The sequence below is a fragment of the Sapajus apella genome, unplaced genomic scaffold (genome assembly GCF_009761245.1).
Source record: "Sapajus apella isolate SASKATOON/1434 unplaced genomic scaffold, GSC_monkey_1.0 scaffold142, whole genome shotgun sequence".
Taxonomy (NCBI): Eukaryota; Metazoa; Chordata; class Mammalia; order Primates; family Cebidae; genus Sapajus; species Sapajus apella.
The window spans coordinates 2,402,177-2,427,705 of record NW_022437082.1 but is presented as its reverse complement, the minus strand read 5'-3'; the positions used below and the strand labels follow the sequence as shown (position 1 = coordinate 2,427,705).

The following is a 25,529-nucleotide window of genomic DNA, read 5'->3' as shown; positions in this document are numbered from 1 at the left end:
GGTTTCAATGTCTCCACATCTTTGCCAACACTCGTTATTTTCTAGGTTTTTTTTTTTTTTTTTTTGGTAGTAACCATTCTAATGTGAGGTGGAGTCTTGTGGCTTTGATTTACATTTCTGATTAGTGAAGTTTAGCATCTTTTCATGTGATTGTTGGACATTTGCAAATCTTTTTTGGAAATATATCTACTCAAGTCCTTTGTCCATTTTTAAATTGAGTTGTTTGGTTTTTTATTGTTGGTTTTATTCATCTTTGAATCCCACATAGCATATATTCCATTGCTTTGCCCCACTTCTGGAAATGAGCTCAGAAAAGCTGAGTGCCTATAAGGGGGCTGACACAGAGGCTCTGGACTGTGTAAGTATATACTCTGAGGTTCCAGTTGAGTTCACCTTTAGATGCAATTGACAGGAGTATCATCAGAGGAAGACTCTTGAGTGGGACATGTATTTCCCTATAAAAGTTTTCATTGCCTCATAATAAAACCCACATGAAATAGACTTTTAGAAGGAAAGGTGATTTTGTTCTGGATTCAAACTCCTTGGGAAATTTGGAGGAGTCAATTTCCACATTTTGGTGAGGAAATTACCCTAGGCTGAACTTCGGAGATATGCTATGCAGCAAAGGTCAAGACTCAGGAGAAACAAACCTGAAATCACATTGATAGTCTTCAGTGGTGGGTATTTTTTCATTCAGTAAACATCCATCATGTGCCTAAGAGCCAGATACTTGGCCAGGGGGTAGGAATAGAATGGCAATTTGGTCAAAGTTAAGTCATCTCAGTCTGTATCTATCAAGGAGAATTATTGGAAAACTAGGTGTAGAAATGTGTAAATATTAACCATTAATCTATGGCTCCTTTTGCTATTTCCTTGACAGTCAAATTTTGCTTTGATTTTCTTCATTGATGATTTAGATAAAAAATTATAGTAGCTGATTGAAATGTGTCATGTTGAAAATGGTGGAAGAAATTAAAAGGTAATTTTCTCTTATTACTTAAAAAATCTGTTATTAATTTGACTTCTGCTTCTCCCCATCTATAGAACATAAAGTGTCTATGGAGCTAAAAAAAAGTTTTTGTTGTTCAGAATCATTATTTCAGAGACTTGATCATAGCCAGTTTATAAGATGGATAAGTGAAATAACATTTAAAAACTTCTAGAAAAGTCAGGGCAACATCTTCTTTCCTTTTTTTTTTTTCTTTTCTTTCTTTCTTATGTTTTTTGGTCTACCCATAAAAAAAGAGATTATTATGCAAATTAATAAGCAAGTGGGCAAACAAGTAAAGCACCCTTTTATTTAATAGCAAAGACATTTATCAGCAGGACTCTATTCACACAATGAATTTGCTAATTATAAATGAGTCCCATGTAGTATTTAAATAATTTACAAGATTTTTAGAAGTCTTAGAGTTCTGTCCCCCTTCCACTTGTAACAATGTGATTGCAATCTTCAGGGAGAAAGAATATTGCTTTCAAAATATCCTATTAGTCAGACTGCTCAATTTACTTAAACCAACATCCTCTTATCTGTTGCACTTCCCCTTCATGACTGAAAACACTGAGGCCAAAATAAGCAGACAGAGCAAGAGAGCATAGCATATAGGGCCTTTCAGGGTCTTGCTGCTGCCTGTTTTACACAGCGTCAGTTTCCGCATCTCTTTGCTGTGCACACTGTGACCCAGATACAGTAAACTTCTTGTCAGCTCTCAAAAAACAGTGCCCATGGCCAGGTGTAGTGGCTCATACCTGTAATCTGAGTGCTTTGGGAAGCCAAGGTGGGAGGATCATCTGAGGCCAGGAGTAGAAGACTAGCCCTGGCAACATCATGAGACATCATCTCTAATTTTTTTTTTAATTAGCTTGGCATGGTGGCACATGCCTGTAGTCCCAGCTCCTCAGGAGCCTGAGGCGGGAGAATAACTTGAGCCCAGGAGTTCAAGACTACAGTGAGCTATGTTCATGCCAAGGCACACCAGCCCAGGTGACAGAGTGAGACCCATGTCTCTAAAATAAATAGATAAAGTATCCTTGGCCATTACTGGCCTTTGCCGCATGCTCATCTGATGAGCTCCTGCTCATCATTTGTGACCAGACAATAAACTTCATTGCCTTTTTTGAGCTACCTTTTCCAATGCCTGCAGGTACTTTGTCCCTCCTTTGACTGAATTCCCATAGCACTTGGCCCAGATCTTTGAGAAGTCCGATCATATTCAATGGCAATGATGTGCTTAAAAGGCTTTCTCTCACACTGGAGTGTGAGCCCCTGGAAAACAGGGGCTCATGTTTTACCCTTTCCATTTATCTCTAAGTACCTAGCATAGTTTTTGGCCCAGTAGGCATTCAGTAAATATTGGGCAAAAGTTATTAGGATCATGATAGTAAATGGCAGTGACATCTAAAGGAGAAAAAATAAGAGTGATGGGGACTCTGAAGTTAAGAAGAAAAGATGTATAAGAGATTAGGGGACAGGGGTCAGCAACAGAGGATGGAAATAGAGAAACACATGAAGAAAACAAGTATGAAGTGAAGAAATGAAGAAGTGAAGCCTGGGTTCTGGGAAGCAAAGTAACATAAAGAGTAGACTAATGAGGTGTGTGAAATTAGGGCATTTCTGAAGCTCATTTTTACCCACTTTTCCCTAGAGCCAAATGGGGATGGAAGGAAGAAAAGGCCAGAGTAAGGAATGAGGCAACAAACCATCTATAGACTATGAGCTAGGCCTCCACGTTTGGCCTGGGGCTGGGGCTGGCCTGCTCCCCTGACCTCTCCTGTTCTTCAGGTTCTCTATTCGTATCCAGGCCTAAGCACCGTCTCCTCTTCTCTCTTCTGCATCAAGGGAGCCCCTGTGAGGCTGTCTGTATACACAAGTTCATATACATGAGAACAAATGGGCATGTGTGTGTGCTTGCTTCCCACTGGGTGTTTGGGTTCATTTCACTCCGAAAAATAAGCCCAAAGGGCAGTGCCATAGCAACTCCCCATCTGTCTCTGCCTTTGCTGTGTCAAAGAATCTTTTACATAGCTGTGTGGAAAGCGTTGGCCTGCTTCTGAGCTTGCTGAACAGTTACACTGCATGAAGGGTGGGACGCTGTGGTAATGATGCATGTCAACATGCCATGGTATGTATTGTCTTTATGACAAAATTACTTCTCAGACTCACCAAGTTCTCTTCCTCACAGGAGATGTGCCACTTGATGGTCACGGCCTTTTGGAGTTATTATTCGGGTAACCAAAAAGTGTTTGGGGCCTACAGAAAGCAGCACAGTTCAGCCCTGGATAAAAGTCAGGAGCCCCGATTCCAATTTAGGCTCTGTCACTTAGTCTGAGGCTGAGTTTTCTCATCTGTCAAATGGGAGTAATCTCATCCACCTACTTCATAGGGGTTGCTCTGAGGATCAAATCACATGACATATAAGTTTCCACATGTGACCAACATTCCACAGCTTATCAGTGATTTCTAGCACCATTCTCTCATCTGATCCTCTCAACAACCCTGCAAATTATTTTGATCCTCATTTTACAGATGAAGAAACTGAGGCATGAAGAGGAAAAGTAACTTAGCCAAAGCCACATAGCTAGTAAGCAAGGATGATGCAAGTTTTCTGTTTTCATACTTATCTTCAGTTATTCCTTGACACAAAACTGGCTATTTAGTGCTATTGGCTACATGGCCCTGTTTCTTAACTTCCCTCATGGCTCCTCCTCCCTGCAGCCTCTGAAGGTTCTCTGTGTAACGAATTAATTAGCTTTGTTTTTTTTTTTCTCCCTTTCCCCTACTCTTTTTCCTGACCTCTAGAAGAAAACACCAGCAGCCCCGGCAAAGAAAACCAGCACCACCTTCAACATCGTGGGGACCACCTATCCCATTAACCTGGCCAAGGACACTGAATTCTCCACCATCTCCAAGGGCGCTGCTCCCAGTGCCTCCTCAACCCCAACAATCATTTCTTCACCCAAGGCCACCTATGTGCAGGACAGCCCGACTGAGACCAAGACCTACAACAGTGTCAGCAAGGTTGACAAAATTTCCCGCATCATCTTTCCTGTGCTCTTTGCCATATTCAATCTGGTCTATTGGGCCACATATGTCAACCGGGAGTCAGCTATCAAGGGCATGATTCGCAAACAGTAGATAGTGGTGGCAGTGCAGCAACCAGAGCACTGTATACCCCATGAAGCATCCAGGCACCCAAACCCCAGGGCTCCCCTTCACGTATATCAGGATTCTTCTTTTTACCAAGCCTTGACTCTCAATTCATATTTATGAATCTCTATGAAAAAAATAACTACAGAAAAGTTACTTGTCCCTCTAACATTGCTCAGTATACACCCATCAAAGCCAAACACTGCCATTTGTCCAGTTGCTCATCTTAGTCTGCCAGTCTCACTCAGCTGAGGGCACTGCATGTATTTTATTGCACTCTGCCCACTGCAGAAAGAACAAGAGACTCTACTCTCTGTAGTGGAGCCCTTGGCTGTTTGAGAGGCCCAGAACGAGGAGAATTGTTGACTGGCCATCCAGATCAGATGACTCTGACTTGCTAGGCAGCCAGGTTGGGCTATGCCATGTGATCCTGCCTGCCACCTCCCCTGCCTTCAGCAAGGCCTACTAGGCATAAATACTAATAGCAAAGGTGGGAGCCAGTTCTACACTCCCAACCCATTTCATGGTTTGGAAACTAGTGGGGACAATTGATACTAACCACTGTCTACCATGTATGGCCAAAATAAATAGAAATAGCTGTGCCAGCCTAGCACCAAGATGGCTAGTGCCCTACCACATCAAGCCCCTCAGGAAAATAGTCCCCTCTTTGGTATATCTCTCCTCTGGAAAAGTCTTCTTCCCCCACTGCCTTTGACCCCCTTGTAGCCAACTGGGCACTACTTAATTTGGAATCATTACCACCTGTAAACCTTTCAGGAAAACATGATCAAGTATTTTTTATTTAAATTAAAAAGTTGCAAGTAGAAACAAAGTGATCTAGATTAAAAAATAATTTTTTTAAATATGGGAGAGATACAAAAGTCACCTCCCTGCTAAGACAACTAGCCTATAAAGGATTAGGCAAGAGGTTTGGAATGGATGATAGTTGAGGATTGACATCTGGCTCAAAGAGAGGGCTACTGGCAGATGAAAGTCAAATTCTTTCTTTCTCACACTCCACACTCCACATCCTGGCCCAGGCATTTTTCTCCCACCATATCAGGAACCTCTGGTCCTCTGTTGATGCCGAATCTGTGAGGTGTGAATTACAAATTCATACAAATAATTATTGAGTCAACTAGATCATTAACTTTATTACCAATTTTATAATATATCATTTAGAGGCCATTTGTTCTTAATCTTAATGTGATTTAAAGACACAGGCATAAATATGCAATTTTTATAAGGTAGATAAACTGAATCCCAGAAGTTTGAATGATTTGCCTAGGCTCCTTACAAGTGTCTTTAATAAAGAGCTATCATGTGCCCCTTTCCAAAGGCAAAAATAACAGTTGGAGAAGCCAGGTCCACCATGACCTCAGAATTAGCACAATCTCAGCAGGCCTTCTGGGTCATTAGTGGAACTTGGTTGGGTACCAAAGAGGTTTTTAGAAAGTCACAATGTGTCACTCAAGAAGATCACTTTTAATAGACTTAGTCCAAGAGAATGAGACTGTTCATGATGGCAGCCCCAGCCACTTTGGATCTGAATACCTGCACTAGTCCAGAGTATCCTAGAAGCCCAGCGTAAAGCCACAGAGTGTACCACAAGTGGATTCTCCCTGCCCATCCCCTGAACAAAGCTCCTAAGGGGTGTATCATTAGCTGCTGGTTGCCTTTTCATCCATCCTTTCCCTGTCCCCTGCTTCCTTGCCATTGCTGGGATAATGCATGCCAGTCCCATTATTCCTAAGACTGTGTCTGTAGGTAAATTCATGACTAGAAGAGTGTAGTCTTGTGGATATGTGGGGATATGGGGGGGGGGGGGGGGGGGGCTGTTAATGATTGTCTTAAGGAATTTAGAATGGAAGCCTGACCTTTGCCTCTCTGTAGAAATTGTGTTTCCAAATGCTTTGGTGCAATGTTTAGCTGCTGTTTATTAAACCCTTTCTGAATTGTACTTCGTCCGCAGAACTTTCTTTGATCACTCTTTGCCTAACACAGACAGTACTATGTTCTTGAATTTCACCCCCAATCTCATGCCACCGTTACTTTCCACTTCTTAACAACCATTAGAATAAGATGGAAAAAAGGTGCCTCCAGAGCAAGAAATATATTGCAATGATCCAAAATGGAACTCGTGTGAAAACATAGCTTTGATTGACTCGAGGGTCTCATTACCCAATATGAAATATTGTGAAACAGCACTACTGCTTCTTCTGCTAAATTCACCCACTCCCAGGAAATAGAGAAATGCATTTTCATTGCAATTCTAAAGGATTTATCTTTTCAACTGATTGTTATTTCCCTTTGGCAATAGTTCCCTTAGGCAATAGTTATTAGGCAAATTGAGAGTAAGTATTTTATTAGTTGAGCTATGTGTTGGGAAATGGGTGATGACCCTTATTTCTTACAGAGTTAGAATAAATTTGGGAAATGATCTCATGAGATCTACTTGAGGAAATCACTGGCCCCTAAGGGATGGGAAAAATCTTGGGAGAGTATGTCAAATCACATACAATTTTTTCTTATCTGAAGTAAAAGCAAGGACTTGCACCATCTAACACTCAATTAATGTTCCAGCTCTGATGAATGTCCTAATGCTGCAGCAATCCCACTGTCCCTGGCCAGTTCAGTCACAACCCCAGAACAACCACGTGACAGACAGGGGGCAGCCTGTTTTGTAAAATTGCCTGATACCAATATTTAAGTGTTGCTGTTTCTTTCAAAACCTTCTGAAACTGCTTTGTCTTTGAAAACTATTTCTTTAGTCTTAGGGGAAAGCTCAAGCTGTTCCCATCAGTAAATGCGTTGCTGAGCTGTCCTAGAGTTTGAAACCCTGCCACAGGCTGGGACTGGTATTCTTGGACTTGAGTATTTATGGTATTCAGAGCATGAGGGAGATATCCCCAGCAGTTCATTGAGGGTGTCAGTCTAGAGGCTAGTGGAAGAATGTCTAGCACATAGTAGGCCTTCAGTAAATGTTTATTGACTAAATGAATGGGAATCTAGACCAGAGCTACACGTGGGAGTGTTTCTTCATGGCAGTGTTGGAGAGGAGACTAGCCACATCATGATGAAAGGAGACTAATAGAAACAAACAAATGCAATGTGCAGCCTTGTAAAGTAGTACTAATAAATGTGCTCTATTTTAAGCCACTTTATTTAGCTTTTCCCTAATGAAATAGTGGTTCGCTCCTATGGGCTTTTAAATCTAGGGGTTCATTTAACGATCTATAAGTTTCTTGTGCTAGAGTACTGAAGGCAGGAGAGGAAAGCATGACTGAGCCCCAGACCCATCTGAAAGCTTCAAGCACAGCCCACAGGCCTATCCAGGATGTGTCTGTGTTATGATAACCTTCAGAGGGCTACCCAGGCCTTGAATCTTTGCAAGAGGTCCAGCAGGGGATGGAACTAGGAAGGGGAAAGTAAGAGGAAGAAAGAAATTGGGGGAAATTCTGTTAAATGTGCCCTAGAATTGGAAGCAGAGTCAGGGATCTCTCCTTTCCAGATTCAAAGCTTTCAAATACACAAACTCCCTTTACCCTGAGAACATTCATCATGTGACCATCTGTTGAAATAAGGCCCAACATGCTTGCCTTTGTTGATGGGAAAGGTGCTTTCTGGGGCCTCCCACCTTTCCTTTTCTTTGTTTTTAGTTGTATATATTTAAGGTGTATGACATGATATTTTGATAAACATATACATAGTGAAAAGACTACTATAGTCAATTCTATCTATTCAACTATTGAGGGCGTTGTTTGTTAGGTTTTTGTTGTTGTTTTTAGATTCTACATATAAGTGAGATCATGCAGTATTTGTCTTTCTGTGTCTGGCTTATTTCACTTAGCACGAGGTTCTTCAGTTCCATCCATGCTATTGAAATGACAGGAGAAACCTAGACCTGTGCTGCCTTCTTTCTGCCTCAGCTCCAACAATTTGGTATCATGGGAAAAGCACTGAGAAAAAATGGATACCTGGGTTTCAGCCAGGGTTCAATCCCATCATAATTGCTAGGTGATGTTGGCCAAGTCCCTGCCCTGAGCTGAGACCTAGTTTCCCCATTAGTAAAACCAGATTTTGATCAGAGCCAAGTCAACACAGTACCCGGCAGCTACCCTTAAGTGTTACCACATCCTGCCCACTCCCCACTGATTGTGCTGCTGCTCTCACACCAGCCCATTCCAGGAACACAAATCCCATCTTTTAGTTCCCTGTTACATAACTTGGAAGAGTTGGCAACTTCAAAAGAATTTGATCAGATAGCAAGTAAGGACAACCAGGAGACTAAACCTGAAAATACGAAGGTCGAATTCTCAGGTCTAACTGATCTCCCCAGCCTCCCTACCCCATCCCACACCCAGATCCTTGCCCTCAGCTCCATGTGGCAGGGTCTCCTGTGATGAGATACAGGATTATTAGTGGCCCAACTCCAGTATTAGCACGGGAAAAGTTGTATCTTAGATTGAGGAGCTTAAGGGGCTGCTAGTGCCAGGAAGGGGAGAGCAAAGAGCAGAAACAAAACAGACATTCCTCCTTTTCTTTTTCTTTTTTTTTTTTCTCTAAAGTTTCAGCTCAGGGGAGAACAGAAATTCTTAGAAGGGAACTCCCTAGACTTCTTATGACAGAGCTCTTGGGATCTGCATATACAAGCTCTCCCTTCTCTGCTGTCACAGGAAAAAGTGGTCTCCCTCTGTCTAAGGCCCAATCTCTCCTTTATTCTTCACCTCTGCTCCTCTCTTCTCAAAGAACTCTAATTTTGTTATCTGCTCTCAGTGAAGCTGTTTTTGCTGAGTCACCACTGCCCTTGTTACTAAAACCTAAAGGCATTTTCCAGTTATCTTACTTGACCTGTCAGCATTTGACACTGTTGAAAACTATTTTATTCTTAAAAGTGTCCTTTTTGGATTTCATAGCACCACAGTCTCCTGATATCCCTGCTTTTTTTTTTTCTCTGCCACTTTTCCATTTCTCATGTTTTTCCTATTTAACTTCTCTCATTTCTTAAAGGCAAATTCCTTCCAGTAAAGTTACCTCCACTGTCTTCCCTGTTCTCTTTCCACTCTCCACACTCTCACTGAGTGCTCTCATCTCTCCTGATGACTTCAGTTACCACATATAACCATTATCTTTTGTTGGATAACAAATTATTCCAAAGCAAAACAATAAGTTTTACCAATATTACTGTACCGATAAGTCAAGAATGTGGGCAGTGCACAGCAGAGATGGCCTGTCTCTGATCCATGATGCCTAGAGTCACAGATGGGAAGATTCAAACAAGTAGAAGGTGATTTAATTGACTAGAACATCTGGGGTTGGAGGATCCACTTCCCAGCTCCATGTGGCAAGGGATTCTGTGGTGAGACGTAGGAGTATTAGTTGCCTAGCTCCAGTCCTATTCAGCAGGACAAAATGTGAGTCCTAAACTAAGAAGTTAAAAGAAGTCCTGGGATCCACAGTGAGGAATAGGGGCCTTCACTCACATGTCTGGCAGCTTGGCTCTGAGTGTTGAAGGACAGGTTCATCTGGAACTGTTGACTGGAGCTTCTATACATTGCCTTTCTTTGTGACTTCTCATAGCATAGCTTTTGGGTTCTCATAACAAACATCTCTAGAAACAAATGGAAGCTGCATGGTTTTTATTGGCCCAGCCTGGAAAATCATGCAGCATGCCTAAGGCCAGAGCAAAGTCAAGAGGAAGGGTGGAGAGGGCCAAAGACTTTGCAGATGTGTATAAAAACTGCTATTCAAGAGGCTGAGAAGGAAGGATTTCTTGAGCCCAGGTCTTTGAGGTTGCAGTGAACTATGATTGTGCCACTGCACTTCTGCCTGGGACAGAGCATGACCCCATTTCTAAAAATAAATAAATAGATATATAATAATTTAAAACCCCACCACATCGCCTTTATGCTGATGACTGCCAAATTAGTACCTTTACTTAGTTCTTTCACATCACATTTTTTGACAAGTTCAAAACAGTACTCTTGATTTCTCCACTCTCATGGTTCTTCCCTTGGTCATTCTTTTGTCAATAAATAAGATGATCATTCACCCAGATGCTGAGGCCAAAACCCTATGAGGTATTCTTGGCCCCTCTCTCCCATCCTCACATCTAGTACATCTGAAAATCTTGAAAGCTCAGCCTCCAAGTTAAATCCGTATTAGTCCTGCTTCTCCCTACTTGCACTACCTGTACCCCAGTCCAAGTCTCCATCATGATCTCTCACCTGGATCACTACAAAGCTGCCATTTTAAATAGTAAACCAGATCATGTCACTTGCCTGTTGAATATCCTCCAATTGCATTTTGCTGCACATAGACTAAAATTCAAACTCTAGCCTTCACCTTCAAAGTTTTATGTGACATGGTCCTGTTCACTCCTCAACTTCCTCTTTTCACAATGCCTGCTTCTCATTCACATTGCATCAACCACATCAGCTGAACATCAAGTCCTAATATAACTCATGGACTTTATGCAGGATGTTTCCTCAGTATAGCATGTTCATTTTCTCCCTGTCTTCACTGGCTGACTTCTTCTCACCCCCAAGTTCTCACCTGAAAAGTCACATCTCTCAGGCCTGTGTTCTTCCAGACTAGATGCTTTGCCATGTTATGTGCTTTTATTCCACTCCTTATTGCTCTCACTACCCCAACACTCACCATGTTTCATTGCAACTTCCCACTAGACTAAGAACCATGAGGGAGAGCTGTCCTCGTACACAAGTATAGGACCAAAACCAGAATCTAAACTTAGCAAATACTTATTGAATAAAATAACTTTTGAGCTGGGTTTCAAAAGATGATTCAGAACTTATCAGGCAATAAAAAAATGAGTATTCCAGACAGGATGCACAAAGGACCAGAAGTGAGAGAAATTGTAATGAGATATACAGTAAAGTGTATTTGTACTGACTACCCAGACATTCTACCAATTGGGGTGGATGATGAGTATAATGGCTCTGGACCTAAAAGGTGGTAAGAGAGACACAACATGTCATGTACCTGAGAATCTGGTTGCATGCCATCATTTTGATGACTTGTGATTTCAGAAGGTTGGCTTTGACAAGATCAGAAAGGTGTTAGCAACACACGTGATCTGCTTTGGGGAAAGCCACTTCCTGGCTCTTGTGATTGGTGTCTCCATTCCAAGACAAATTCCTGAAGACCCAGAGTCTTCGAGCTTCCCATTCGTGAAGCCTCTCTTCACCCTTGCTGTCCAGCAAACACGTCCTCATTCAGATAATTGAAGGGTCAAATAAAATGCACAAAGGTGCATGAAGGATAACAACAACATTGCTAGGTCCTTTTGCAGCCTGCTCAGTTTTATTATAGCCACAGAATAACACTGAAAGCTGTACAAGGCTGGAGGCTTAAAACTCTGCATTCCAGCAAAGGAAATTTTATACATGCACATGTCATGTTGGGTAACATCTCTAGGATCTTTATATACTTCAAGCTGTGCCTCTTTTCTGAAATACAGATCTAGCTTAGAATTATACGGATCATCTCCCTGCCTCTTGATAGGAAGAAATTTAAGGAAGTTTAATGAATTCTTACTGGCAAAGTGGAGAGCTAGTGAACTCCAAGTGGAATTAGTACTAGTGAAATCCAAGGTCTCCTTAGTCACCACATTCCCTCCATGTTATAGTCAGAAGCTGCTACTGACCCTGAAACTACCTGCTTTCTTCAAACAATATCCATGCTGAGCTGATGTCCTGTGATTAGCTAAATTTTCAAGGCTTCAATGCCACTAGTAGACGTCCTTCACATCAAGGTCAATGGGGTAGGTTGCCCAAGGCTGGTGCTCTGGTCTATGGTTACTTCAGCTGATATTCAGTTCTAGACACTTTAGTTTTAGGATATGGACACACTACAATCCCTTTCAAGAAGCCATGATGATAGATATAGCAGGGTCTGAATCTTGGGCAGGTGGCCATTTCCTCTTGTAAGTATTAATAGGTGGCCATGTAAGAGGCTTGTATCAGGACTGGCCTTTATCAAAATCCATGAGGAAAATAAGATACCAACACGATCAGGGGAAAAAGCTGGTGGCGGTTGAAGCAAGTGTGAATGATAATAAGACACAGGCACTGGGAGACAAGAATACTGAATTCTAATCTGGGATATACCACTGTCCCAACTGTGTGACCTTGGGCAAGTCATTTAACCTCTATGTAACATAAGCATAATAATAAAACTTTCCCAGGGATGACTACAAAGATTAAATGAGCTATTGCATATGAAACATGGTTGGAATCTGTAAGTGCCATTTACATTATATTAGGCTGTTTTCATGCTACTGATAAAGACATACCCAAGTTTTGGATCATTCATAAAGTAAAAGAGGTTTAATGGACTCACAGTTCCATGTGGCTGGGAAGGCCTCACAATCATGGTGGAAGGCAAAAGGCACTTCTTACATGGCAGGCAAGAGAGAATGAGAGTCAAGCAAAAGGCAAAACCCCTTACAAAACCATCAAATCCCATAAGACTTATTCCCTACCACGAGGACAGTATGATTCAATTATCTCCCACCAGGTCCCTCCCACAACACCTGGGAATTATGGGAGCTACAATTCAAGATAAGATTTGGGTGGGGACACAGCCAAACCATATTACTTACGTAGGAGATACATCTAAGCCCAACACTGTTCCTGACTTGAAATAGGCCCTCCACATCTCTAGGTCTCAAATAGTCACCTGTGTAATGAGGATGTTGAGCTATGTGAACTTTAAGGGCCCTTTGGGGCCAGATATTCTAGGATTCCAGCCACATTTATCAGAAGTGAAGTCAATTGTGTCTGTGTACAAGGTATTCTGAAATGGTATTTATTGTTTACATGAAGGAAATGTTGTGATATGCATTTGGGATGCAAATAGCAGCAAAGTAGGTATTGGGGGAGAGAAATCCAATGCTTTTGAAGTCCCAAAGTCCCAGTGCCTGACAGGATAAATACTGACTGACATGCTCATGTTTATCCCTTGAGCTGCAATCAGATCAGAGGAAAGTGTAAGGTAGTATAACAATTCTCAACAAAATTATATGCTTTCCAATATGGGTTGGTAATTTATGATTTTCTTTATTTTGAAAATTAAAAAAAAAAAAAAGTGATCTTGGTTGTTCTCTGGAAATAAAATATCTTCCTGGGGAAAATATCTGCTCTTGTGAAAATAGGGATACTGGTTTACAGAGCAGATAATATTATTAATTAAATTCCTGACATATATTTGGTTTTTGAGTTTCCTTCTTTCCACCTTTCTCTTTATCTCTCCATATTTGGATACCAGCACAGTGCTTAGTACATAGTAGAAGGCTCAGGAAATGATTGTTGAGTGAAGAAATGAATATGATGGAGACTGGTTTCTCCAAAAATTAACCCAGAACAATTTGCAAGATGAAGGAGTTACACAGCAACTTAGGGTTTAATTAAGTAAATGAATGGACTGTAAGGGATAATGATAACAACGACAATACTAACACTGAAAACTGTCATTCACTGAGTGCTTCCTGGGTGCCAGTTACAGTGTTAAGCACTAACAACAACTCTTTGAACTGGATATGGTTGTTTGCCAGATGCAAACCGGCTTCTGTTGTGCTTCATGTAATAAATGGAAGAGGACACATTCACTCACAGATATTTATTGAAAATCTCCTTGGCATGAGTGTCAGTCCTGTGCCAAATGATGGGGGTTCTGCAGTGAAGGCAAGCATGAGGTGTACTCTAAAGAGGGTGTAATCTAGTGTCAGAGAGACAGAAAAAGAACCATGAAAAGGTTGAATGTCAGAGTTTGGGGAAACCATGGATGGAGGCACTTAACTAGCCTGAGGCACTCAGGGAAGAGCTTTCTGGAAAAACTAGCATTTAACCTGTGACTTAGACTAAATAGGTTGGTTGCTTGTCCTCATCCAGAGTGAGATGAGGATAAGGAGGAAAGACAGAGATAGAAATAGAGAAGAGTAGAAGTAATCAAGCCAAATAAATATTGTGTACAAAGAGTAAGGCTACAGATACTGAGTAGTTAATTATGGTTAGAGAGGAAACAGAAAAGGGAAGGAGTCTATTAGATGAAATTGGGAAGGAAGGCAGAGACAGGTCATGTGCAAAGGCTTCTGCAAGGGCTAGGGAATGCCTTTAGACCTTACCTTCAAAGTAATGGACAGACACTAAAAGACGTTAAGCAAGAGTGTGGAGGAGTAATGATAATGGTGGCATGGTGAGGTCATGACTGGGCCCAAGTTCTGCATTAGATGAGGAGATGATCTGGCTTCAATGAGAGAATGAAATAAGAAGGGAAGTATGGGCATGCAAGCCCAGTGTAATCATTTGCTTATGACATGGTGAGCCTTGAATTATACAGTGGAACCAGGAGTGAAGCAGAGGATATGATCTGAGAGATTTCGAAGCTGAAATCATTGACACAAAAAGACTAATCTGGTATTAGTCCCAAAGAGGAGGAGGCATTAAAGATGACAGCCAAGAAGGCATCTGACTTCAGTGACTGAGGAATGTAGGCAATGTTTCTGGACATGGGCAAGAAACATTGGAGGAGTAGTAAGTTTGAGTGGAAGATGATAAACTCAGCACCAGACATATGAAGATGGAGATGTCTGTGGTTTGCAGTTGGTGGAGGTGTGCTGAAGGCAATTGTATATCATGGTCTGGAGCTCAGGGTCTGGAGGCTTGAACTCAAGAAAGCAATACGGGATCAAGGCTTTGTCAGTGGAATAAAGGTTGTAACTGAAACCTTAGGACCTCCCTATGTCTCCTGCCCCTGCTGAACACCCCCAGCCATGCAAAATGAGAAGAGAATGTGGCCCAGACATTCTGAAGAGGAGCAGAAGCACTTAAGAGGTGGACCTGGGACAAGCAATCAGCAAGGGAGACTGAGAATAAACAGCCAGAAAAAGCGCAAGGAAGTCCAGGAGGAGGTGGTGTTATGAACAGAGGCTGAGGGAGGAAAGACAGTATTTCTAGAAGGATAGAGGAGTGGCCATGTTCAATGCCGTCAGCTGCTGCTGCTGATTTTAGGAAGGACAAGGATGGAAAATATCTCCTTTAGATTTATAGACAAAATCTTTGGTGAAGTTCATGAGAACACTGCGGGGCAATAGGAGCAGGAGTCAAGTGGATTGACAAGTGCGGGAGAAGGGAGGAAAAGTAGTGAACAGAAAGGAGTCCTTTAGGACATTCTGCAGAAAGGAAAACAAGAAATATAGTTGTAGCTGGAGGGAATGTGGGGTTAAGAAAGGTTGTGATAAGTTTGGCTATTTTTGTGTAGGAGAAACATTAGAAATTTTATAGGCTGAGGAGAAGAAACTAATAGAAAAAGAGAGAAGAGGAGAACAGAGTGAGAGAATAAGAAAGGATTGAGAGAAAGTAAGATAGAAGAAGGGAGGGATAGAGGGAAGCAGAGAACAAGGAAGTGGAGGTGAGATAGGGTACTAGGCTCAGAGGGCAAGATGCAAGGATGGCTATCAATCAGAAATGTTTTGAGAGTTTGTGGTAGGCAGAATAATAGCACTCCCAAATATGTTTACATCACAATCATCAGAATCTGTGAATATATTATTTTACATGGTAGAAGGAATTAAGGTTGCTAATCAGTTGACCTTAAAATAAGGAGGACCTTAAAATTTGACCTTAAAATAATCCCTTACTTGAGATTATTCACGTGAGTCCAGTGTAATCACAAGGATCCTTATGAGTTAAAGAGGAAGGCAAAAAAAGTAAACCATAGAGATCACAGCCGAAGAAGGACTTAACTCAGCACTGTTGGCTTTTAAGATGGAGGAAAGGGGCCAGGAGCCAAGAAATGCAGGTAGACACTGAAAGCTGAAAGGGGCAAGGAAATGGATTCCCCCATAGGACCTGCAGAAGGATCACAGCCCAGTGATACTCATTTTGGACTTCTGACCTCCAGAACTGTGAAATAATACATTTGTGGTTTTTTTAGCAACTAAATTTGTGGTAATTTGTTATAGCAATCACAGGAAACCAATACACCTCCCCTCACCTTTATTCATTTCCAAGATTTTAATCACTGGAAAATAACTAAGCCTCACCAATCAAATGTAAGTTGCAGTGTTGGTTCATTAATTAGAGTAAACATTTAAAAATCTTAGAATATAAGGTTTCTGTTCAAATTTTGTTTGAATCTGGCTTGGGTTGGCAGGATGTTCAATCTACAAATGTCTACTGCTCATAGAGCCCTATGTATGGTGATAGGAACATAGCAGAGAACAAAACAGACCAGCACTGGCACAGAGGGCAGTTTCCAATAACATGCAACAAAAAAGGGGTACCTGAAGCACAGATGTCCAATTTTTATATTTGCATCTTTAGAAAAACCTTGTTTTAGCTCAGCGATTTTTGCCAGCAATGTTGTTGTCCTCATGGGTGAACTAAGAGCACCCTTAGACAGAATTGGGAAGGACTGAATTGCCTGGGAAGACCATGTGTGGACAAAAAGAAGCCACACAAGTTGAGAGCTGAATAAATGTCAGGACTAAAGGACAAGGACCAGAGCATTTAGAATATTGGTCAAAGCCACAGAGGCAGCTCTGGACCGCAGAACAATGATGCCTAGAAAGCAATGCCTCACTAGGAGAAAGTCAAGGGATTGAGGGTCTGAATATCAGAGGCTCTGCTCAATCCCTGAGTGCGCTCTGTCCCTTTCCTTGCTCCCAGGCCCATCATGCTATGACTGTCACAGTGCTGATAACAATGTGTTAGCGAGCTATCTGCCACAGGACCATGACCTCCTTCTGGGTGGCGGGGGAGGGGTTAACTGGTGATTTCTGTACATATCAGTTTATTGCAAGTTCCAGGCACAGAATAGTCAATGTGTTTTTGACTCTGGAAAGAGAGGAGAAAGGATTCACAGAGACTGTAAGCCACAGTGTAAGTTACAGATAAATCTGGGAGTAGGGGAGAGAGGGAGTGAGGAAAGAATCATACTTTTTGACCTTTCTCTGTTGCTGCCCGGCTTCCAAGCCTCTCAATTGTTGACCTTATCATGCTCTCACCCACCTCCTTGAGGGATTGATAACTAAGTAAAACTCACTTGAAAAATGTCTTCAGTGACCAGCCATGGAGAGAAATCCCAGCAGCTATGTGGTTGTAAGAGCAGGGGCAGCTGCATTTAAGGTCTTGTCTGGATTTGGGGGGAAGCCCCTGAACTCTGGATTCTGGGCAGGATACCCACTTCTTATGGAATCACTTAGGGCCTCAGATTCCCACTTTGCAGCAGACCCAGGGGCCAAGAAGAGATAGGCTTGTGGAGCAGTGTCTCAGCAAAGGCTCTGTGAAATTTTGGTACATGAAGGACTCTGAGTTTGCCAACAGTCACATTCTATCAATTGGGAAAGTAAAGCACATATTTCCACATCGGAAAGAGATTCCCAGGGAAGAAAAAACTGGTACTTGACTTGCTTTGGTTCCCAGGAAAACTTTAAACTGAAGCCAGTGACTGCTTCATGTTATGACATCCACTCAATTAATTATAGTTATTCACATATGAACAACTTTTACTGTATGGCACAACTTTCCTCTAATGTAAACACATAAACACAATTTTTGAACAGAATGAATTTTTAAATTGTCTTTTATACGGTGTATAAGTCAGCAAATCAGACCAAGGCTATTGCATTAATGATTCTTCGTCATCAAGCAGAGAATGAAGACAGCAAGAAAAAAGGCATTCGATGTCCCCATTCAATCACTGTGATTTCCCTGTCCTTTGCCCCTGTGAATCTAATGCTTCATGGCTAGCAGAAGTTTTACTTTTATCTTGGGGGGTTCAAGCTAGGAAGAGTGTACTCAGAACAAGGGGCAAAGGATGTAATTTGAAACAAACAAAAAAAGAGTGGTGCAATCTTCTCCAAGAGCTGTGTGAAAACATCTGCATCTTATAGTGATGCCCCAGTTACTGGTATGTCAGGAGTTTGCTGCTCCTTCTTAAGCTGCCTACTGAAGCTATCTTTCAAGTGGATTTCATTTAGTTGTCAATCACCCAAAGGGATGGGAGAAATGAAAATGGAAAAGGAGGCTTGGGAGACTCGAACCAGTGAAGAGAAAGATCAAGGAAGATGACCCCTTCTTCTCTCTCTCCTTTCAAAATGATCTAGATATATACTTTTTCTTCTATTTGAAAAATTGGAAGCTCAAGATAAAACTTGAGCTGAATTTCTCAAACTGTGGTTCTTTGTCCCTTGGGCCCCTTTGCCCCCACTCTTTGAGATTAACAGAGGGAAAGAGTATTTCATGTATAGAAAACAACTTTTGCAATGGTTCAGAGGCTCAAAGTGCAAGTAGCTGTTGAGAAACTGCTAGGAATCAAGTGTAACTCAAAAGGATAGTACTGGAAGAGGGCAGAGAACATAGTACAGAAGCACATGATAAAGATGTGGGTGCAGAGATAAGTACAAGGCAGTCATGTAGAGCTGTATAGGCCAGGGTCAGGAGTTTGAACTTTATCTGAAAATCAATGAAGACCCACTGAGAAACATTAAGTAGGAGAATGGTATGGTTGGATGAGATTTAAAATGATGTGTTTGACTGTTACTGGTAGAACAGAATGACAAAGAGTAAGGCTGGTTGCAGAGAGGCCATGTAGGAGGCCAGGAAAGTTGTTCAGGCAGTAGATAGTGTTCTGGATGAGTGAAAATGCAAAGTCCAGCCTTTTTAACACCCTGGCCAAAGACAAATAGAAGAACACTTTAAAAAATACAACGTATGGAATTTGATCTGTACTAAATATGGGAATATAGAAGAGGAAGGGATATAGCTTGATAACCAGGTTTCTAGCTTGAACGTCTAAATGGATGACTGTGTTATTTTTTAATTACTATTTGGTGCTGAGAGTACAGGATCTCTTGAGTTTAGTTTGGGGCCATACAATTAGAGATGTTCAGGAGGAAGTTGGATATTATGGATCCAAGGTTAGGAGAAAGATTTGAACCAGAGATAAGTATTTAGAAGTAATCAGTAGAGCAATTATAATTAAATTTAGCAACAAAAAATCCTTAGTAATCCCATATAGATCACTTTTAAGTTGCAGGTAAATTTTAGATGGGGTGAAGGAAATACAGGGGAAACTGTCTGATGAATTCTATTTTATTTGGAAATACGGGAGTGAAAGTGTATGTTGAGAGTGAAGGAAAAGTGGTTTGAAGAGAGTAAAGAAGGTTTAAGGTAGTCAAAGTAGAGGCCGGGCAGTCAAATAGCCAGTTGAACTTGGAGATTATGAATATTCATTGAAACCAATGTGCTTATTGGTAACATTTTCTCTAGCAGCCAGTGTACACCAGACTAAAAAAATGAGGTCAATGGGAGAATGACATGTTAGGTAAATGAGATAAATGAAGACAATGGAAAAATGAGTTCTCAGCCTTGGGTCTGATACAGAGTAAGATAATGAATGAATGAACAAATGAATTAATAATGAATGTAAGGGGCTCTATAAGTCCACCTAAGAAAATGTGAGACCCAGTCAAAACAATTCTTGTTTCAGAACCATGTTCAGGCTCAATATTATGGAGAGAGGGTCTTTCCGAATTTCCACAGATATCCTAAAAGAAGGAGGTAAAGCCCACAGAAGTTCATCCCACATTAGCACTGGAATTTATCACTACCCTGAACCGTATTCCAGGACCTTGCTCAATGCAGGCCATGGAGCATTGATAAGATTTTGAGCCTGCACTATAGGAAGAGATGGAGACAGCCACTGTATCCTCTTGGAAACTCCTGCTCCCTGTTCCCACACACCACTTGGCCTGGACAGTCCTCATGGGGCTAAGAATGTTTGCTCCTTGGAGTCCCTTAGAGAAGCCTCTGAGGAGGGAACTGTCCCTCTATAAGTCTCATTCTCCAAGAGGGTGGGGTTTGCTGCTCTGAGCAGGCCTAGGAAACACCACAAGTCTTTGCTACAGAGGCTCTGAGCACTCCAAATCTGGGGCATAAAGACTATTTCACAGAAGAACAGCCCTTCTTTTACTGACTTCTTATTATTCCAATGTAACTTTTGGTAAGGATTATAGACATAAATGATGGCAACAGAATTGTCAATAGTAAATGTTATTGCTATGGATTGGAAACACAAAACAAATAATTACATTAGTGAGGAGAAATGATAATATTAGGCTTGATAATATTTTTCTGCTTTGGTAATTGTAGAATGCAAAGATAATAACTACAACATTACAGGTAGGCATGAGGATTGGGCAGAACAAAAACCGAGTCATCCTTGTAAAAACCTCACTTCCCACTTAAACTGTTATTGCCTCCACATAGACTGAAAGCAAATATCATAAGTCAGTGTGTTTTTCATTGTGAAGTGCCTGTGAGTCCCCTGAAGGATCTTGTTAAAATGCAGATTCTAACTCAGGGGGTCTTGGTCCAGCCAGATACACTGCATTTCCACAAGCTCCCAGGTGATGTTACTGGCACTGGTCCCTGTGCCTGAGGAGAAATGCCCAGTAAGAGCCCCATCCCTGGGATGCTGGTACATCATGGTCACAATAAAGATCACAGCAGTAGCTCAGAGTTGGGACCCCCAAGGCCAAATCTATAGGATCTCTCTTCCCTTATAGAGTACTGAATCCCAGAAGCCTGAGTCAGGCCGATGGAGATCAAAGTAACAGTTCTATTACTGACAAAGTCTCATTCATGTAACCAAAAAAAAAAAAAAAAACACTTGTACCCCCAAACGCTATAAAAAATATTTTTTTCAAATCTCAATGACAGTCCTTGGTTTAGCCAGGCAGCCACAGTGGGCCTGCCAGTGGGCCCATCCTCCTCCTCCAAATTCAACAGATGAGCCCACCCAGAGTAAGTGCAGTTGGTCGACCCCCAGGACCTTTGGCTTTCTCCTGAGGGCAAGACCCATTTCCCTTGGAGGACAGTGGATCATACAAGTAGACAAGTAGGCCTTAGAGCAGAGATAGAGGAGGGGGTTACACCAGAGGGAAGGATCTGGTCAGCGCCTCCTATTAAGCTCTCCAACCTTGGGGAGCACAGATGGAAAAGAGGAGGAAAGTGGCCATGAGAATCACCTCTGAAGTCCCTGGACATGTTACCATGAAGCCTAGGACCTGGGGAGACCCACTTGCCCCAACCTAGTTTGAATGTGTAATGTGAGCCATGTGCCTTGTGGCAGGCTTGGGAGGTGTCAGCCTTCTTGCCCCTGTCCCCCTCCCCAGGTTTTCCCTTGTCCCCCTGCAGGGTAATCACCTCACAGTGGCCAGAGTGGCCTGTCAATCAAATCAGATTATGTCATGCCTCAAGACCTTCCAGTGGCTTCCAACCACAGGTACAAAGAAGCCTTCATCCCTCACTGAGGCTTGTATAACCTGACATAGTCCGGCCCCTGCTCACTGCACCCCAGCCACCCAGCCTGCTCAGCTCACCTCAGGTCTCTTCTCACATGTCACTCCCTCACTGCCAGGTGCACACTCTCAAAAATACCCCTTTCTTCACTCCCTTGATTCCAACTCTCCTTTGTTTATGGCATTTAGCATTGTTTGAGATTATATTTTTATCACTTTTTTTAAGCTATAATTTTTTCCTCTCCCACTGCATACACTCCCACACCCATACACATACTAAAAATCAAGCTTTCTCAGGGCAAGGACTTAATCTTCATTTTCACTACAGCAATTCCTGTTAGAAGAGTGCCCAAGACACAGTAAACTCTCAAAAATATTTGTGAATGAGCAAACTCTCACACAACTCTGCCAGGTAGGTATTATTTTATCTCAGTTTTTCACATGAGGAAACAAAGGCATAGGGAGTTGAAGCAATATACACAAGTGCATCTGCCTTCTTCCAGGCTCTTCATTGCTCAACCACATTGCTCTTTTTTAAAATAGTTTTCCAACTTCTGCTCAACTGATAATGCCCAGTGTCCATTTTTCCCTTCCTCCTTTCTAACAGAACCCCAGGTTTTGTTTATGATTCCACTCTTTCCACATCGATCATATATATGTCGGGCAAAATTTATCCTTTTTTAGTACCTGGGGCAGAGTTGATTAATCTGAGGTAATCCATCCCCGTTTGCCCCATATTTAGTTCAGAAATAGAAATGAAATCCTGGCTAAGAGATTCTGGGTGAGTTTATCCTCTTCTCTGAATGCAAATGAGAAAACCAGTAACTCCATTCAGTAGTGTAAACTGTCTTATAACCCAAGAGATATCAGACACAGTATGGAATGTATGGACCACAAAATGGAAAGAACTTGATTCCCTAATGACATCAGTAAACCAACTGAATCAACCAGCCCTAAAGCCTGCCCTACCTCAAGACTCTATGTTATGTGATTCAATGTTTCATTACTGTTTGAGCTAGCTTAAATTAGTTTTTTTCTTTTATTTGAAGACAAATACATGGTAAATGATATATAACAACCTTATCTCTACTCCTTCCTAAAGGAAGAGGGTGACGGGGAGACAATGTGAAATACCATCCATCAGACTCTGACGCATTCCTGACCCTTTAACTTGGCTCCCCTAACTGCATTTCCATCATCCAGACTTAAACTGTATGATAAAAACTATCCCCCTTAAACTTCTTGAAAAACGCTACAGCCATTGAAAATGGATCTAAATAGGATTAAGAATGGTCAAAATCTCTCACTTTACATGTCCACCAACTACTGTTGTAGGGGACTTCACTTTCAAGATGTCTGATAACTCATGTTTACCTCTCTTCCTTCACATAAACACATTGAAGTATTGTGAAAGAAACATAAAAATATGAATAATCTCATAGCGGCATTAGAAAACCTTAAAGAGTGCCACCAATAGTCTACAACATGGAGCAAATTTTGGAAAGTAAGCTTATATGTGATAAAATTAATCATGAAACTTAACAGAACAGAATACACTAAAGCTCCATATTGATGACAAAAAGACTTCTGAATGCAGGAAAACCTAAAGATTAGAAATAGCTATATCTGACAATGGAAAAATGCCATAGAGAGTCATCAGAGTAAAATGTTCAGGAGCAGCTTTTTTTTTTTTTTTTGACAGTCTTCTCTCAAGGCAGCTGAATATATATATATATATTTTTCTGTTAAAGCTGTGAGTCAGCTGTGAGAGACTACCAGAAGGGATATTAGGACTAGAGTGGGGAAAGTGAGACAGTGCCGCCAGTATCTTCAAATTGCCTCAAGGAGTACAATGCATGCTTGCTCCCAACCAGAACACAGCCAGCTTTTTGTACTCAGAATCCTGAGTCAATGTAGGGAATAGAGAATTTTACTTATGCTGAGGTAATACACACAGCTATTAATATTGATAGGTCCAGACCAGTGATTCTGCACTTTGCCTGCACATGTAATCACTCAGATTGCTTTAAAATACTGACATTAAGTAGTGGTTACCTTTGGAATGGTATTAACTGGGAAATGGCAAGAGGGAGTTTTCCTGGGTGCTAGAAATTGTATATCAGCAATCAGCAAACTACAGCTCACTGGCCAAACAGGACACATCACTTGTTTTTGTCAGGTTCTATTGGAATATGGACATCCTTACTCATTTCCATATTTCCCATGGCTGCCTTTGTACTCCAATAGAGTTGAGTAGTTTCAACAGAGACTGGCTGGACCACAAAGCCAAAAATATTTGGTTATTTGCAGAAAAATTTTTCCAACCCTTTATCTAGATTTTTATCTTAGTCATGGTGCATTGTGTAATGTATGCATATGTATATATGCAAAGATTGATCGAATTGTACACTTATAATTTTATGCTATATTGTGTGTAAATTTTACCCCCCCCCCCAAAAAAAAAGTAAATACAAAGAAAGAAATTCACGTGCTTAGGTAACACCTACAGATATTCTCACTTAATTGTTCTCTGGTATAGTCTGTACATCAGGATTTGTAAAAGCTCCCCAAGGTAATTCTAAGGAGAAAATTCATCATAACACCTGCTTCCATGATCATATAGCAGGGTAAAAAAATGTAGGAAATTGTACATTGGCTTTTAAAACTTTCATCTTTGGGTGAAATATATAACTTTGGCTCACATTTCTTTGGCAAAAAAACACATGGCCACATCTAACTTCAAGAGGTGGGGAACAGCTACCATGTACTTGCTAAGATGACTGGAATATTTGGTAGATAGCACTGATTGCTACCCAGGTCCTCCTTTCTTGTCATTGAATATTTTGTTTGCTCTCCCTTCATCATGAAGAACACATTTATCCTCCCACTCCCATGAGAGTAATCAAAAAGTCCCATTCCATCACTCCTTCCCTTTCAAAATCTAGAACCTCTGAGTCATATTTGAAAATTTCTTTATATTTTACTGAGGTGGCCCCTCTTTGTCAAGAGTTATGAATTAAACACAAAGTTGTTTGCCCCCTCATATGGTGGAATAGGAAAAAAATAACCACAAAAACAATTTCCTCTACAGAGAAAAATGGGAATCAAATTAGTTACTGGTTAATAGCAATTCTGAAATTCTACTAGGCAGACACAGAAAGAGTCCCCTGCCTAGTGGTTGGAAACGTTCCTTGATTAAGCCCTGATTCTGGTTCTTGGAAAGGAATCCCCTGAGTCAATTTTTCTCTGTGGACCTTGTCTCTGTCTCAAAGGGTTTACTTCTTTTCTGTCACCCTCCTTGACCACATCTGGATTGAGCACTGGGAAATATATACTCCTTGGGCCTGAAGAACTCACAACCTGTTTCCTGTTTATAGTAGATTTGGAACCGAAGAGTCATTTTAAGTGTCATGCAGTCACAGTTAATTTAGTGCAGGCTTCTTATCTATTTAGTTTGACTCAGCTCCAAATGCCAATAAGTATACTTACAATTCATTTTGAATACCCTTTGCATATTCGCTTTATTTATTTGCTTTCTCATTCTCATGTCTCTGACAATTTAACTATGGATATCAGGCTTTTATGGGACAGCTATACCCTAAGTTAATTTTTCCTAAACCATTTTGTCCAGTAAAAAAGATTTGCTGGTCAGGAGCAGTGGCTCACGCTTGTAATCCCAGCACTTTGGGAGGCCGAGGTGGGCAGATTGCCTGAGGTCAGGAGTTAGAGACCAGTCTGGCCAACATGGTGAAAACCCATCTCTACTAAAAATACAGAAAATAAAAAATAGCTGGGCATGGTGGCCTGTGCCTATAATCCCAGCTACTTGGGAGGTTGGGTAATTGCTTGAAACAGGGAGGTGGAAGTTGCAGTGAGCCTAGATTGCGCCACTGCACTCTGGCCTGTGTGACAGAGCAAGACTCTGTCTCAAAAAAAAAAAGAGAGAGAGAGAGAGATTTACTTGCAGCAATGGCCCTAATTTGGTCTTTGGTCTTTCCTTTGAGACAACACAGTCCATTGAGAGATTTTTACAATGATCACATGGCCACAGCCTTG

At 41.4% G+C, this 25,529-nt stretch overlaps 1 protein-coding gene across 3 annotated transcripts in view; it reads left to right on the top strand.

Moving 5' to 3' along the window:
* Positions 1–6,107, top strand: part of GABRA3 (gamma-aminobutyric acid type A receptor subunit alpha3) — a 250,190-nt gene extending 244,083 nt beyond the window's left edge. For 2 of the 3 annotated variants that reach the window (XM_032264162.1, XM_032264160.1), the window contains one exon: positions 3,800–6,107. In XM_032264162.1, the coding sequence (XP_032120053.1) occupies positions 3,800–4,135 (336 nt within the window). In that variant the 3' untranslated portion in view covers positions 4,136–6,107. The remainder of the gene's footprint in view (positions 1–3,799) is intronic. The other variant, XM_032264161.1, reaches the window with a different exon arrangement.
* Positions 6,108–25,529: the final 19,422 nt, after the last annotated feature.